We start from the raw sequence: 17,801 nt of genomic DNA on the forward strand, positions 1-17,801 counted from the left end.
GAACTCACCAGTGGTCTCTTAAAGTTGTCACCAACTTTCATTTAGATATTTTAACTAGACTTTATTCATTTTAGACACCTCAAGTAAGGCCCCGGTGTGTCATTTTGACACTTTGTGTTGATTTGGCACATTGCGTGTGCTGCTCCCATTTTGAGCGCATGAAGAGCTTTTTAAAAAATATATATTTTTTTTAATTATATTTTTTTCTTATTCTTCTTTTTCTCTATTTCCTAGCTGCTATTTTTCATCCATGGTGAAATAGATTTGAACCAAATATAAAGTGAATTCGAATGCCACGAGATTTCCTCAAGCTTAAACACTTTTTTTTGTTTTGTTGCCTTCTTTACCTCGAAATAATTTGAAAAACATCGACAAAAGTTTTTAAAATTCTACAAATTATTTTAAAGCCATCTTCATCAAATTTTCAGAATAGTTAAATTCTTTTTAATGTTTTTCTAAAAATGATATAGGTAAGATTGGATTGGGTGTGGAGGGAGATGAAGATCTGATGGGGTGGGGGGAGGGGTTGTGTAATTGATTTATAAGAAGTAAGATTGTAAGGATTAACAATCATGGATCCATTTGGATCCATCTGGTGGAGCTTTCAAAATTCACCCATTAGAAGAAGGCAGAGAAGCAGTTAAAGCGATTGAAAGTGTCGAATTTTGTTGAATTGTAAGTCCAGTGGAGAGACGATTTCAGAGAAGGGAGATCGGTGCAATCGGTGAAGTGCGTGTTACCGGAGATCGACGATGGAGATGACGAGCACTTGTGTGATATTCAGGATAAATTAGGAGAAATGCGAGGGTGGGTGGGGTTAGAGAAGACGGCGGGAGGGATGGGTGGTGCTGGAGGTTAATAGAAGTTGATTTTTTTTTAAAACAATTATTATTTGGATAAAAAAATGTCACATGTCATTAAGTTATTGGTCATTTTTTCCTACTCAAAAGTCATTATTTGAGAATTATTTTTGATATATATGCCACGAGTCTTCGTTTAATTCGTCACTTTTGACGCGTCATCGGCGAGTGCATTACATACACTTTATATATTTAGGTGATTATCAAAAAAGTGTCAAAATGACACATCGAGACCTTACTTGAGGTGTCTAAAATAAACAAAATTTAATTAAAGTGTCTAAGTGAAAATTGATGTCAACTTTATGGGGGGCACCAATGGATTCCGCCTAAAAAAAGACCTTGGTTATCACCACAACCATGTTAACAAACAATTACTATTCAATGTTAAAAATAAGTGAATAAATATTGTAATAATTCAAATAAAGATTAGAAATAAAGATCTATTCCATATTAGTAATTGAATGTAGATATATTTTTTCATACTAACATAAAATGAATCACATATTAGTAATCAAGAATGACAGCTTTTTTTTTGAGATGCATTCATTTTTTTCTAACATGTAGTTGCACTTAAATAATAATGATGATGAATTTAGAATTTATAACATTTTCTTCGGAATAACAACGACATGGAGTCATCATTTTTCATCATGCTTCAACAAAATAAAAAAATAAACAGAAAAAATAGATATGAATACACCTCTAAAAGAAGAAAAAATATATTAATTAAGAATTGATCTTTAGTAGTCAAGGTAAATATCTCATCATACAGCAAGTGCACCAAGTAACTTTCTTATAGTATGAGTATCAGAATATAATATTATATCAATTTTTGAATCTATATAACATCAAATATCCAAAAGAATGAGAAGATCGAAATATTCTTTTATTCTACTACTTAATATATACGACACTGTTCCTATACAGAAAATCAAATATTTAATAAGAAGTTTTTATTTATAGTTTTCTATTATAATCAAATATATTATTTAAAATGATTTACGAAATCAATATTTTATTTGGCACAATTTACTAAACAGCGCAACTCTCTATTCAGGACTTCACCATTCTACTAGAAATTATCTAATCGGACCAGCGTCGGAGTATTTTGGTCGGAGCATTTATGCCACCGGCGAAGAAACTGAGAAACGTCCGACCCGAAAAATTGATTTCTAAAGGAACCCTAGCATAGCTACGAAGGGTTTTGGGGTTTTAGGGTTCCATTTCATGCTTTTACGAATGGATATCGACACTAATATTTCCCATTGGATTCTCGAATTCATCCTCCGGCAACCGCTCGACGACGGCATTCTCAACGCTCTCATTAACGTTCTTCCACTCCCAAACGACAGTTCTAATCTCAAAAAGGCGCTGCTCATCAGAAAAATCGAATCTGAGATTTCTAACGTTTCGGTTACCGAGAAAATCCTCGAATTTCTCGAATTAATTGAGGAATTAAATCATCAAGAGGGGATTGAAGCTTCAGAGGTTATGAAAGCTGCGTATTGTGCGGTGGCAGTTGAGTGCACGGTGAAGTTTTTGAATAGTGAAGGGGCAGGAGGTGACAAAGGTAAGTATTTTGAAGCAGTAAGGAGGATATGGAAACGCAGAATCAATTTAATGGAGAAAATGGAGAATGTAGGGTTTGTGTCAGAAGAGTTATGGAATTGGAGGGATGAAATAGAGGCGGCTTTATGGGATGATAGGTGTTCTGAGTGTTTGATAAAGAGAAGTAAAGGCGTAGTTGCTGTGGAGACGGTTAAGGTTTTCGTTAGAGAAGCTAAAGAGAGAATTGGATCTCCTTTTCTTGATGTTGTGGCCGAAACTTACCAGTCTGATGAGACAATGAAGGCATTTTTTGGAGGGGTGAACAAAGAAGGAACTTGCAGGAAAAATGACAGAGGTAATGTGTTATTAAACTCTATGATATGATCAAAGGTTCGATAATAAACTTGTAACTATGATCTGCTTATTGCTCTAGTTTAATGAACGATGACCGAATTCTGTATGTTGGTGTTAAATGCTGAATTGTGTGCTTTCTGTAGTTTATATGGGCACCCTTGATAAGATATAAAGGAAGTACTTTTGTCATTTCTTTGTAATACCAATATCAGTTTATCCTTATTAAGTGGTAAAGATTACTTTTTGACGTTTTGCTTGCTGAACTCGTATCAATTTTATGAGTTTTATGTCTAGATGATTGTTTTTTCTGCTTGCAGAAGTGTCCAATGGAAATGCATTGCGCAGGAAGAAGCATGTTGCTTTCAAACGCACCAGAGGAGCATCAGCTGGGATGTGTGGAGGTGTCAGGATCAGTGATTCTATTGAGTCAGAACTAGAGGCATCTGGTGGACAGGATGGTTTACTGCCTTCAGCTGAAATCCAGAAAGCAGCGAAAGCACTTAAATTGAGTTCATTGGAGCTGCGTGCTATGGTGAAGGATCCTCTACCTGATGCACTACGTCTTGCTGAGACTTTGTCTTCCACGGCAAGGGATAATATGGGTCATCAGCCTGCTGAAAATAACAGTGGCAGAGCCCCTCCTCCAATGGCCTCCAGTAGCAGAATGGTTCAAGTTAGTGGGGAGAAATGTGAGGCGCAGCATAATTGTCATCAAAATGCTGCATCCAAGCCAGACCGAGTGAACCGACACAGTGCTGTCCATCCATTTGAGGTATATGCATTGAAAAAATTTCTTCCCTCCACCTGCTTAAAAATATATGGTCAAATGCTGCTTCTTGGCATGTATTGATGCACAATGCTTGAATGTATAGTAACTTGAAGTCTTCAATGCAAGGTAGTCTTGTTTATTCTCAAAGCTTTACTCGCCTAGTGATTAAATGATTTTCTGTAACCAAATGTGCTTAACTTTTTGCCAAGCCAAGTAACAAAATGATTCTTCGTAAAATAGTGAGGTTAGATCAGATATTAGCTCTAGATTTGGTTTTGCCAGAGGAATATCAGAGCATAAACATTAAAGCATATTCTTGTTTGAAAAAAATTGTCCTAGGCACACAAACTGTATTTGGGAAAATATCCAAATAGAGGGAAAATAATTTGCAATTTTATTCTTGCTAATGGAAACAAACTCTGAATTGTATGTACAGTGGGATGATTTCTTTGATGAGGTAAATGAAGGATCACTAAGTGGCGCAAATAGGGTTACATTACCTAGCCCAAAGAGGACGAAAGTTTCTCCCCTGAAGAAGTATGAATTTAAAAAAATCACCACGAGGAGAAAACCCATGAAATGGAGTACGTTGGAAGAAGACACTTTGAGAACTGGTGTACAGAAGTATGGAGCATCCCTTAATTCCTCTGACATTAAAAAAGTAGCGACACAGGGTTTAGCGCTCTAATTGTTTTCCTTTTTTTGGTAGGTATGGTTCTGGAAACTGGAAGGTCATCTTAGATACTTATCGTGACATATTTTCAGTGAGGACATCAGTAAGTGTTTTCTGATACTACTATTTATAGACTGGTTGTATATTACTCCAACTAATGATGTCTGAACAATTTTGTTCAGGGTGACTTGAAGGACAAGTGGAGAAACATGGTATCATAGATATTTATTTTGAAGAAATTTCGCTCGTATGAGAGCCTTTTGTTTTCTTAAGCAGAGGTATGGCCTTGTATATTTTTTGTATCATGTAAATGTAAACCTGTCCCTGTGTATCTTGTTTGATGCATAAAACTTCAGATGAATGCTGTTGTATATCATGTCTCTCTGGAGAAAGATGTGTGCATGTTCATATTCACTCTAGAAATAGTTGCCTTTTTTAGGTCAAACTTTTATTTTTCAGTTTTCAGGAGAAAAAGAGAGCATCTCCAAGGATCTGCCTAAATTTAATCCTTTTTTTTTTTTTGAATTATGTGGTCCCAATGATTGATTTAAATCAGTGGATACAAATTTCAAGCTAAATGACAATGAAACAAGTGAATTACTAAATTTCAGGCTTAACTGATAATGTATCCAGATGCCTTTGAGATTTCAAATAGAGTTAGTTAATGGTAAAAAACACAGCAGAACTATTATCTTTTTGCGAGTTTCATACCTCAGCTAGCTATCTATTGTTCTATTTATCAATCTAAACTATCATTTTTTCACGAGTTTCATACTACCTCAACTATAACTCTCTTTCGTATCAATACACATCTTGATGCGGAGTTGGCCTACACACATTTATACTTAGCATCGATGTGTGTTTTAATATAAAGAGAGGGATGATTTAGATAGGTAAAGAGAACAATTGATAATTGAGGTATGAAACCTGCAAAAAGTAATAATTCATGTGTGTTTTTGACATTTGCTCTTTCAAATATTTGTACATGTATTGTGACTATCATCTATCATAAGCTTTGTTTCGATTGAGAAAGCATCCAGGTATATTTTAATACCAAGGGAGTGATAGTTTAGGCTAATAAAGAAAATAATCGATAGTTGAGATTGCAAAAAAAGTTACAATTTAGATGTGTTTTTTTAGTCATTAGATCTTTCAAATATTAGTCCAATAATTGCTATTGACTTAATAATGTTGATGGGTTTCAGCTGTTGTCTGAAGTTGATTTTGAAGCGGTCAAACTTTAAAGACCTTGTAAATTTCAACTAATATTTTTCAAATAGGTTTCCTAAAATGTTTATTATTGCAATTCGTTCATAATAATGTAGCGAGCTAGTTCACTCAATTTATTTATTGTGATTTTTAAAGTAATTGTCTCAAATTGTCATTTTAGAAGTTTTAAGATGAAACCAATTATTTTTTTCTTATTAATATGATAGTAATTGTTTGTGAAGATTACAAACAATTTATGCTATAACAAATAAAGGATTTTGCGGCAATAATAAATATAAGTATTTATAATCAACACTCTATTATATAAATACTGCTAATGCCATTGTTGCTAAATGTTTTTGCGGCTGCTAAAAGTAAAATCTATTACTACTAAATGTCTCTTTTGTTGTAGTGGATCAATCGAGTAAATATATAATGAATAGAGATTATATTTTAAGAAATAAATAAGAATAAATAGTTATTAGAAAAGAGCCTTTCAAATTAATGTTTCTTAAGGAATGTGTAAAAGAGAAACACGATAAATAATTTAAGACGAAAGAAGTATAAATCTTTGTCCGTTTCTATTTATGTGACATTGTTTGACTTGACATAAAATTTAAGGAAGATGTTTGAAATTTGTGGTCTAAATATTACTTGATCATTTGTGTGAGAGTGAGTATGACTATAAATTATTTCATCAAGGTAAAAAATAAATTTTAAAGTTAAATTATTTCTGATTATAAAAAGTAACACTTTTTTGCACGGACTAAAAAAAAAATTGTGTCACATAAATTGAAACATAAGAAATACTATTTAGAGATAGAGGTGCGTATCAGTCGATTCGATCAGATTATGTATTATCGATTTTCAATTTTTCAATTTTTGAACACGTAAAATTGATAACCAAACTACTAAGATATTTATTATTGATTTTTGGTGAATCGATTTTTGATTCTTAACGGTTCGATTGATAAATAATCAAATGCTCATATAATCATATATACACGATGTTCATAAAATAGAAATAGTAGCAAGAATACAAGTGCAATACAAATATCTACATTGATTACTTTTGTTAAGACCGAATTGTTCGAATTCCTACTAAAGACTCATGCAATAAATTGCGATGATAAAATTAATTTGTATGTATTTGTCACAATCAAATCTAAAATTGAAAAGAGAGAAGGTAATACTAATTTGTGTTGAGTAGAAAGAAGATGTCGCAATGGAGAAATTAGTTTGTGTTGAGTAGAAAGATGTCGCAATAGAGAGACTAGTTTGTGTCGAGTAGATAGAAGATGTCGTAATAGAAAGACTAGTTTGTGTTGAGTAGATAGAAGATGTCGCAATAGGGAGACTACTTTGTGTTTCCTACAGCCAAAAGTAAAAGTAATATTGGATAATCGATTAAACCATTAATCAAAATCATAAAATAGAAAACCGAATTGATAACCCAATAAAACAAAATACAAATTTGTTTAAAATCATTAACCCAATAACCAAAACTAAACTGATAAACCAATGGTGTTTTTTGGGTTTGATTTATCGGTTATCGGTTAAACCAATTTTTGCATTCCCCTATTTAGAGCCCAAAAACTTCAAATCTTGAATCCGTCAAATCACAAGATAAATAATGCTGCAACCTAAAAAGAATCAAATGATGTCAAACACTTCCCTAAACTTTGGTAGCTTTTCCTTGATAGAGAGTACACATTAGGCAAAAGAACAAAGTACATTTTCCAGCAGAAGGTATGTATGAGAACCCACAAAAAGTGAAGGAATTGAAGACACAACAGACTCCTCCAACTGTGAGTATGTATAACACCTCAACAATGAGGTTTTGAACAACACTATATATCTTAACAAAAGGCTCATATAACTGGGAAAAAAACGCAAAAGAAATTACGATTTGTCGCCTTTACTATCCAGTTCAACCTCTGCAGTTTTCACGAATCCGTTATTAGGATGGTGCCCTTCACTCTCACCTGCAGCTTCTGACAGTAAAGAGTTGCCCAAACTCTCGAGCCTGTTCTGCGTTAGATACTCCAGGGGAAGGTTGGCAGCATTAACGAGGGAGGTCATGCTCATTCCAGCAGTGGCCTCAGCTAGCATGTCATCATCACGGTTCGGATGGCAGTTCAGGTCCAACTGTCCCTTCCCGGGTCCAAACTCCTCCACTTGATCCCCATTTGAATTCCTTTCATTGTCGGAGTGATTCATGTGTTCGTTTTCGGAATGATTCATTTGAAGCAACTCTATTCCACTCGTCATCCCGTCTGTTTCTGATTCATCTTTAGGAGGGACCTGATCCTTTGCCTGTGCAAGTTCCGCTTCTCGTTCTGATTGTTTTTTCTTCTTACGCATCATGAGTGTCTTAAAACGACGTTTCACAGTCAAACAGACATTGCACTTACATGTGGGATGGTGCTTGCCCTTCCCACTTGGAGGCTGAATGCACACAATGCAAGAACAACCAGGGCGATGACGGGGATGTTTTGTTGTGGCTCCAACTGAAGGCTCTCCCATGTCACCAATGTTATCTCCTAAAACAGCAAGTGTCGCCAAGGCATCTAGGCCAGAAGACTCACAATCTTCATTGTTGTCTACAAGTTTTCGTCTCTTAGGATCTGGAATGAGGAGACACTAATAGTGAGTGACTTCGATATATAAACAAAGGTAAGCATAATTAATATGTTTCAATTTATAAAGTGTTTCACACAAGAATCATAATGCATCTACTATTTTTGATATAATTACAGACATATTCATCATAAAGCCCTTCATAAACCGGGTTGGCAACAAAGAAGCTCTATAACTTGCTGGAATCCCAAAGGAAATGTTCGAGGGGGGGGGGGGTTGATATGGATTGCCCAATCAAAATATCACAGATAAAAAGAAGAAAACCAAAAAGACCCCTCCAACCAAAACAGATTTCCTACATTGTAGTGCTTTGCGCAGATAAACATCAAGATATAAATGAAAAGTCGATTTTAGCAGCAGGAGAAAAGACTGTTCAGCAGAAATTACTTAAACTTGCTCTTTTTCTTTTGAAATAAACCTTAAAGCTTCAAGATGAACCATCAATTCCTAAAAGATAGGTGTATTTTGTGAATGCAAGTAACGGAAAAGTAAGTGATTAACCTTGCATTTACAAAATACACAGAATTTGATGGCTCAAACTTGAAGCTTGTATATAGAACTATTTATGTCCTGTGAAAAGTTACCTCCTAGCGACAAAACCTTTTTGAAGCTGTTACTCAATAGCACATTCAAATCTTAATTCTACCAGAAACTAAACCCATTTAAATCACACATCGTCATTCTTGTCCATGTTATATATGTCTATACACATAACACATTTCCTTTACTTCATGATCATATCCTTGTGAACATTGTGTGTCATTAACAAAGAATCAGAAGGGAGGAGGGAAGATTTCTGTTAAATAATGAGAAAAGATATCCAATACCCTTGCCAACTCTAAAGAGAGCTTCCAGTTCCCTCGGACTAATCTCATCTGGAGCAGCACAAGAGCATCTGTAATAAAGTTGGCAGAAAAAGGATAAGAAACTGACATTCTTCAGAGAGTATCTATTTAATATATGAAATAGCATAATTTGTTTAGGCTAATTCTCATAAAACACACACACACACACATGAAAGAAAGCAAATGCATCTGAAAAACACGACGCATTCATCTAGCAGAAACGTATCTCAGTTTGTACAGACTACCAATATCATAGTAAGAAGCCACTAAATTTGGTAGAGCGGAATTACACCCAGATTTATGGTTTACCTACCAAGAGAGAGACCCCCACATAGGCAAAAGGCAAATTTCCTTTTTCTTTTAGCTATGTGATATCGTGAAAAATGAAAATGATATAACTAGTATAGACCTTCTTGAGTCCCAAATATTGTCTGAACAAGTCCACTTTGCAGGAAGGAGAACATGCACCGGCAATCTACGCCATTTAGAACAGCTGTCACATTGAGCCCATTGCTCCTGATCCCTGTGCATCGATACAACAGAAATCAGCGTTGAACTCCAACAAAAACAAAAATCCAACAGATAGCAACCAAACAGTGAGATTGCATTCACTCATTTCTTAAGTGTAATTTTGATATGACCAGCGAAGGCAAAGGTGAACATTATTAACAAACGCAAAACTCTGCTCTTAGCTTTTCAGATTTTGCATCTTCTATGGTGAAAGACGGTGGGGTGAAAAAGTAGTTTAAAGGTTTCATGCGACAGTTCACACATCGGAAGAAGTTTTCCGGATAGATTGAGCTACAACATATGAAATTTCTCAAGTCTGCACCAGTGTTGTCAAAGGCACACTTAAGCCCCGAAGCGAGGCTCAAAACGTGTTGAGCACTTCGCATTGCTTAATTTGCGCTTTTATGTCGTCACCAATGTCCTAAGGCATACTTTGCCATGGCAATGAGCCTCTTTAGACGACACTAAACAATTGATATTTCACTTTATCATAATTTTGTTTTCAATTTTTTGTCTTCATATTTTTGTCATTCATGCTTATAATCATTAGTCTTGAACTAAACATATATATTTGTATATTTTCTCCCTTTGTGTCTTTTTTCATTAAAGTTCATACTTTATTTGCGCTTAAAGCATCAATGGATTTTAGAGCTTTTTTGCTCTTTTTGCTTTTGATAACACTGGCCACAAGTTAATATATTGACATAACAGAGAACTACAAATAAATATCACTCAGTACATTCAGTTTTTCCCTTACCCAGAAGATCGGGCAGTAAATATTGTCCTCTTTCCAAAAATCGGTGCTTCCTATAGAGTAAGAGAAAAAGAGCATTAAACTTGATTGGCTATATGAAAAACGAACAATATAGCACTAAAAGTAAAGAGACAATTTTTGTGGCTTTCTGTATTTTGGTTGCACTTACTTCATATTCCTCAAATTCACAGTCCTCAATCACAACAATGTTAGGCTTGGCAGTTGGAGATGGCCGTAGCAACTCTTGTATTTCTTCCCAAGTGATTCTAAGTTCCATAGCATCATCAGCATGCATAAGAAGCCTCTTATTTTTGGACCCGATGTTTCTTGCCTTTTTCTTCTCTGACATCAGCACTTGCCTGTTCACAGTATCCTCGCTTGTCCTGCCTCCATTCTTTTCATGTTTTGGATGGAAAAAAGAATTCGCATTACGGGAAAGAGAAAATGCAAATGCTGCAACATGCGACAATACTTGCTTTGCAAAAAGACCTAGAAGACTAGAGTAAACACTCACCGGAAAGTTATCAGCCATGCCAGAAAATGAAGTTTCTCCAGAGCCATTGCCATTGGGAAGTAAAGGCATTTGAGAATCCTGTTTTGCATGCGAAAAGAGGGAAATAAAATCACTATAATAATCAGGAAAACAAAGCTGACTATAGCAAACAATGTTTCTGTATATAACCTGCATGTCAACATTGTTCGTTGCCTTCCGAAATCCCATAACAAGTTTTCCTCCCGGATCTATTCGACTGAATATCACTACAACAATAGATCATAATCAGTAGTTCTATCTGAAAATCACAATCACTATCAAATACAGAGTCAATTGATGACCAACTAAAGGAAAGACAGCATCTACAGTCTGATAACTAGCCATTCTGCCAGAGATGGAAACAAATCTTTTTTTATAAGATGAAAGCAAGAATATTTACCAGTATCACCAGCTTGCAATTGCATATTTTGTATACAAGGGGTAACACCCTCCAAGACATACATCCGGCTGTTGTTATTGGGCCAAAATCTGAATTGAAATGTCCACTCTTTACCCTTTATATCCTGAATCCTTATAGGTAGACCCTCTGATTGGTTAATTGGAGGAAAGTATGCCTGCAAGGAATTGGCATTGATTAAGCAGAAAAGGTGCATCGCAAGCTAACCATTTGAGGCCATAAAGATAACAGGCAAGATATCATATTGTCTAAACTTCACAAAGTACAAAAAGACACTGAAGAAGTAACTATTACTTCAGCACATGCTTTGGGAAGAACCAGACGGCCTATTCGTCCAGCATCACTGGCACTTAGGACCTTCTCAAACAGTGGTACAATAGTAGACTTTAAGCTGAAATTCCAGTTAAAGTAAACGCGACACACAACTCAATGATAACTAATAGCAACCAAAAATAATACACTGTCAAGGATACTCTCCAGATAATTGCTGCAACTCCTGGTCTGTAATCCGAGGCCAGTATCGAGGCAGTAACTGATTGCGTCCACCACGCCCTTCAGCAGGTGGCCTTGCAATCCGCGCTTGTGAAGCCATTCCTTTGATTGATTCAGAACCTGAGGTGGGGCTAGGTTTGGGGGGCTTGGGCAATATATGGCGTGCCCTTTGTCCCTGTTGGAAGGGAGAAGTTTTGCTTTGTTCCCTTCCTTCAACATCTCCACCAAGAAAAGGCTGGCCTGAACTTGAAGTACCAATTGGAGTGCTCAAAGAGAAATTTAGAGACGGCTGATTGATCGATTCATACATATCTTTAACACCTTGACTTGGTCTCTCATTATCGGGTTTGCCAAATAGAGAAGCTCCAATATTCTGCTGGTTCAGATTTGAAAAGCATGTACTGACATTACCAATAGGAAGCATCGTCTCTTGTTTCTTGTCATTCCTTTGAGTTTGAAAGAGTTGACAAGGCTCATTGGTCTGCATAAGCCTCCTTCTGTCAAAGTCATTCTCATCCATTTTATTCTCAACGCCAAGTGGCTGTGCACTCTTAGATCCCAAGGTGCCATTAGAAAGATCATCACCAGGTACCTGCAAAAGCATTTATAAGATGATTAAGACTCAAATTACGTTAACTGACCATCAGCTAAATTTGTCAAAGAGAATACTTTCGGGGAATGCAATAATTAGTAAAAGATCACGTGAAGTGGGCATACACATTCAAAGCACACGTAAAAAGAACTCTGATTAGATAAGTGAAATAAAAGATGTCAATATCTTGTATTTGTTTGTTTCTTTCGGGGATTCGGTTTTGGCTTTCTGGTGGGATTGTCTTTCAATGTTGCATGGACACAATATAGACGCAAGATATATAATTACAATAACGCCAGAAATCAAAACACAGAAATTTTGCTCCAAGTGAAAATGCTGCATCAATTTGCTGAATTACTATGTGAAGGGTAGAAAGTAATATGCTAAGGTGGTAGTTACAATTTTCACTCTGGATGGTTACTCCAGCTCCAAACCAAACAGCGATTAACCTTACTCTTCTCTCATAATGGAGACAAACTATATTGACCCTGCATTTTTAGATACTTACCCATATCTTTAAAATATTATTTCAGATGACATGACAAGTAAAGATAAGACAATGTATTCAAATAATCAAATGCTAAAGCACACAAAAAAGGTAAAAAACAAAAAAGAGAGCAACCTGTTGTGTCCGTTTTGCATGGAAATGACACTTGCATGGGCACGATACAGACTAGCTAATTCTAAGAGACCAAGAAACCAAGATACATCGGACGATTTCTCTAAGTGGAAAAGCTGCCTTAATTTACAGATGTGAAGATTTGAAAATAATATTATGCAGAGGCAGTCTGAATTTTCACCATTGATGGTTATCAGCATGGAATTAAACTTCCTTTGGCTTCACTCTTCTCCCATTATTGGAGAGCTAACTTTGACCCTGTAATTTTACATACTTCCATAAATCTTTATAATCAACAACTACTAATACTACTAACGCTTCATTTCCAACTACAAACCTCTCTATAACGGCGCTGTTTGTCTCGATATCTGTTTGTTGCAATAGTGAAATGCTGTTATAGAAGTCAAACGATGGTTGTTATAGAGAGGTCTGACTGTAGTTGGATCGCTCTATGAATCCTCACTATCTGTTTTGCTCCATTTGGAACCATTTGCAAGTATTATTCCAATAAATCAATAACTTGAGATTCTCTACCTCTTACTACATATACATCTCTACACAGACTGAACCTAATATAACTATAAGCGTGCCATCACGAGCAAGGCTTATTTAAATAATTTTTCTTAGTATGTGACAACTAAAAATGGAGAATATATGAAAATTACAAAGTAAGTTTGCCAAGAGAGAGCAAAAATTAAATTTTACAAGTTAATATGTGCATATGATACTAAATGTCAATAACACAAAAAAGAATTTACTAAAAAAAGGTTGATTTATTGATTGATTAGAGAAACAGAAATAAATAAAGGTAAGTACGTACGTACGTCTTATAATTATACAAATATCTTGACCCACATACCTTTCTATTTACAATTTTCTTGACCATTTCCTTTAACAAAATCTTTTTTCATCCAAAAATTTTTATGTGTAAATGAAGGATTCTAGATTTTCAATACCATTTCTTCAATGTGATGAACCTTAAAACCAAGTAACCAACAACAATCACCAATTTAATTTTTTGATCAATTCCAAAAAGTTTTACGTCTTTCCATGGATGAAAATTGTTCTTCCTCTAATAATTCAAATTTGTAATCCCTATATCCCAATTTTTATTACATCCCTTCCATTTTGGAGAATTCGAAAATATTTCACACCATTCCACTAATATATATTATTTTATACAACTTTCACACGCTCTTAGAATTCAAATTAATTCACCTATAAATTTATGAGACGTGAAATTTTCTCTCTTAATCTAGCTCTTTCAACTATTAGGTTAAGTTGTTCTTACATTACTAATTTATAAAATATACAAGTCAAATGATATCTTAAACTGCATATCCAACCAAATGGTGTCACCTAAATTAAAAGAAAGTAGTAAAAACTAACGCTAATATTTATTATTTCACATCTTAGCAACCACTACTCAATTTTTACATTCCAAATTATTATTATAGACACTTCTTTATTAACCATGGTATAATAATCTTAAACATTTTATCTCAATATCTAGACAAGTCAAAGTAGGTATTTCTATTGGGATGAGGGAGTGTTTTTGACAAACAACTTTGTTTTACTCATTTGAGTTATTGTTTTAACATGCTCTAAAGCTCTCATATAATTTTTCTTTTATTAATCCCTAAACTAATCAAATGCGATAAATTAAAACAAATAGAGCAAAACATCATCTCCCTAAATGTGAGCTTACCAGCATATTTCGTGTTCACACATATATTTAGTTATTGCAGTAAAAGTGTTGGAGAGAAATTCATTGTTTCTCAATTTCCATAAGCGTTTTTATTTTATTCATAAAATCAATTGCACTAAGATGCTTATAATACCAAAATTTTAGAGAGCACAAAGAAGTTGAAAAATCTTCTAAGCCATTTATATTTTCTAATTTAAGCGAAAACTATGAAGTGTGGAAGCATTTGGCTTTCCAGAGAAGGCCCCTTCAAAACATCTTCAATTTCTTTGTTTCCATAGAGTCCATCCTATACATAATACCCTTTTAAGACAACAAGGATTCTACTCTTAGTCTAAAGTTAAAATTTATTCTTTTGATTTTTTTTAGGATGGTAACAGTATATTCATCAGCACAAAAAGCTGGCTGGTAACCAAATTTACAAAAAAAGATCCAGTGGGTTAATCTGTTTTGTTCTACTTACAAGGATTCTTTTGGAACAACAAGGTTTTTCAACATGATTCTGAAGGCAAGTTGGAATTCATGAACTCATAATACAACCTGTGAATCTCTACTTTTAGGTTTATACTTTTGGATGTGACTCCGACACTTCCTTGGTTCTACTTTTAGTGTTTTCCCACACCAATGCAGCGACCTATAATCATCTTTATTACTTATAGAATCTGCAACATAATAGGGGTAAACAGAAGCAGCAAACCTTCCAACTCCACTAGCAGAGAATATGTAATGTAAATTACTCATTAGATCTAATGAAGAACCAGATAAGAATAAAGAAGTTACACAGAGTTTTTGAGACAACACTAATATATGTTATCCAAGTACAATGATGAAAATGAATATGGTGCTGAGAGAAATATTAGCATATAAATGATGATGAGTTAGTCTCACTAATCCAGAATAGGAGGGAGAGAGGCAGAAGACACGATACTGAGGTTCTAGGTTCACTTCAAAACTATGTGCATTACAATGCATCTAAGCCACCACTTCTCAACTGTAAATATTGGGATGATTTCTAGTGAATTGATCAGATTGCACTGTGCATGTCCCTCTGTCTCACCAAAACCAAAAATAAATAAACAACAGCAACAACAACAAATCCAGTGTAATTCCACAAGTGAGGTATGGGGAGGGTAGAGTATACGCAAACCTTACCTCTACCTTGGGAGGTAGAGAGGTTTCCGATAGACCCTCGGCTCAAGGAAATCATATCAAAACAGATCGAAAAAGAAATGACGAAAGTGAAGAAATCATGGCAAATACTACAAAAATTAATGAACAGTATAAAAAAATAAGGATACCTGTATTGGTCTGATGGAATGACCATCCAAATGACGTGCACAGTTTATACATGCAACACCTCCATAATCCAAGTACTCATACAAATATTTTGAGGCAATGCACCCACAGTGTATGTGCTGCCAGACCAAATGAAGATAGAATCAAAAACACTAGTTGACCATGCAAATCTAGTACAGTTGACCATGCAAATTTAGTACATGAGATTCAGTGACCTACCTTTCTACACGTTCTGCATTCCCTCCAACCAGATTCATCCGGGTGGAATGTTTCACAGAAAATTAAATTCTCAAAAGCAGATCTACAGACCAAAAATGAGGAGAAATCACAAACTTTGGTTTACTGATGGCTTAATGAACCAATAAATAGCTAGGCAGAAACAACATATAAATTACAGTCAACTATAAGTCAACACTGATGAAAAGGCTCTTACTTTGTGACGCTTGTATAAAGAACAGCAAAGGAAACCAAAATTAACAATACCAATATGAGTCCAGGACAACAACACTGTCATAAAATGGAGCTCTAAGAAAGAAGTTGAAATTCCAACTATAAGAACTTATACTATGATTTTCTTTTTTTATAACATAAGATAACAACTATAAGAACTTATACTTCCGATTCCAAGAACCAAAAAGAACCACACTAGCAACCAAACAGTTGACAAAGATGATGACATACCATTTTACATGGGAAGACCAATAAAGCAAGATCAAACTCAAAGTTATTTGTGCAAGTTATTATCTTGGAACTCGATGCATCCAACTATAAACACCTTAGTTGTTTAAGATACAACATGGAAACATATAACCCCAAAACTAATGAAAGATCTCATCTTTATCTCCAATAACCACTATATCATCAAGTAAAAACTCATTTTTCTTTAGTTAAAAGCTTGAAAATAAGAAAATGAGAACAAAAGGTCCTTTAAATCCTGACCTTCCTTCTCCTTCCTCCAAATTAAGGCTTCTACTTTTCGAAACAAACATCGAAGATAAAACTATTAAGCGTAATATGTAATCATAGTATACACTAACAAAAGGTCGAGGCCACTCACTCTTGAAGGAGAAATTGAGGAACAAAACATCAACATGCCACAAATGTGATATTTGACTAAAAACCCAAAATTTAGGAACCAACCCATAATGCAACAAAGAGAAATTTCTCTACAACAAGAATTTTTTTTTGCCCCCCTCTATTTAGGGAGATCCACAAAAAACCGATGTCCCCAAACTGCCCTTTTGCATCAGAAAATCAACACAGATATATAGGGAAAAAAAGGTAGAATTAATTTAGGACAAGAGAAATAAATTACCCGCAGTTGTAGCAAAGCTTAGCAAATCCACCGGATTTGAATCCCCAACCTTTCTTCCATTCAGACGACGTCGTTGCACGACAAAGCTCATTCATGCAAATCATTGACCCCATTTTTCCCCTAAAAATCAAACCTTTAACAACAAATCTTTTAAATTAACAAAAACCCTAAAAAAACCATCAAGAAAACAATAAACCCAGATCAAATAAACACACACACGAAAAAAAATTATACCTTAGCCCAATATCAAATGTAGCGAATACCCAGATGAAAAATCAACCTTAGCATGAGCACAAAAATTATAGAATCTTGAACTTAATCTTCAGCAGAAAAAATGGGTCAAACACACACTGTCAAAAAAAAATTATCGGCGGTGGTCGGTGGTCGGTGGTTGGTCGGTGGTTTTCGATGAAGAGATAAACAGAGCAGATAAAGATTCAATTACAGAGAATTTAGAGAGAGAACAAAAAAAAGAGAGAATTTTTTTAGATTTTTAGAGAGAGAAAGTTGAATGTGTGCATGCAGAGTCTACAGAGCATAGAAGAAGAAAGCAAAAAAAAAAAAAAATGGATGCACAAAATGCATGCACGACACTTGAAGACAACCACCGCAAGGTCGTCTTCTATACTTACAGAAATTTTCCTTTTTTTCTTACAAATTTAACACAAAA

General features: G+C 34.9%; 2 protein-coding genes across 4 annotated transcripts; one reads left to right on the forward strand and one right to left on the reverse strand.

Annotated features, from left to right (window-relative positions):
- Nucleotides 1-1,870: 1,870 nt before the first annotated feature.
- LOC129901127 (uncharacterized) lies at nucleotides 1,871-4,578 on the forward strand. The gene is made up of 5 exons (XM_055976245.1): nucleotides 1,871-2,763; nucleotides 3,080-3,534; nucleotides 3,968-4,155; nucleotides 4,241-4,307; nucleotides 4,387-4,578. Exons 1-5 carry the CDS (start codon nucleotides 2,088-2,090, stop codon nucleotides 4,423-4,425), a joined length of 1,425 nt encoding a protein of 474 aa, XP_055832220.1. The 5' UTR covers nucleotides 1,871-2,087; the 3' UTR covers nucleotides 4,426-4,578.
- A 2,513-nt stretch (nucleotides 4,579-7,091) lies between these two features.
- On the reverse strand, nucleotides 7,092-17,743 carry LOC129899263 (B3 domain-containing transcription repressor VAL1-like). Of its 3 annotated transcripts, XM_055974154.1 has the most exons (14): nucleotides 17,366-17,741; nucleotides 17,132-17,264; nucleotides 16,036-16,117; nucleotides 15,819-15,935; nucleotides 11,586-12,196; nucleotides 11,407-11,503; nucleotides 11,095-11,269; nucleotides 10,845-10,921; nucleotides 10,677-10,754; nucleotides 10,332-10,556; nucleotides 10,166-10,215; nucleotides 9,308-9,421; nucleotides 8,881-8,948; nucleotides 7,092-8,040 (listed from the first exon to the last, which is right to left on the reverse strand). In XM_055974154.1, exons 2-14 carry the CDS (start codon nucleotides 17,242-17,244, stop codon nucleotides 7,316-7,318), a joined length of 2,532 nt encoding a protein of 843 aa, XP_055830129.1. In that variant the 5' UTR covers nucleotides 17,245-17,264; nucleotides 17,366-17,741; the 3' UTR covers nucleotides 7,092-7,315. The 3 variants fall into 3 exon arrangements, with proteins under 3 accessions (XP_055830129.1, XP_055830128.1, XP_055830127.1); XM_055974153.1 differs by having other exon boundaries at nucleotides 10,332-10,754; nucleotides 17,132-17,251; nucleotides 17,366-17,743; XM_055974152.1 differs by having other exon boundaries at nucleotides 10,332-10,754; nucleotides 17,366-17,743.
- Between the last annotated feature and the right edge of the window lie 58 nt (nucleotides 17,744-17,801).

The sequence above is a fragment of the Solanum dulcamara genome, chromosome 8 (genome assembly GCF_947179165.1).
Source record: "Solanum dulcamara chromosome 8, daSolDulc1.2, whole genome shotgun sequence".
NCBI classification, from domain to species: Eukaryota; Viridiplantae; Streptophyta; class Magnoliopsida; order Solanales; family Solanaceae; genus Solanum; species Solanum dulcamara.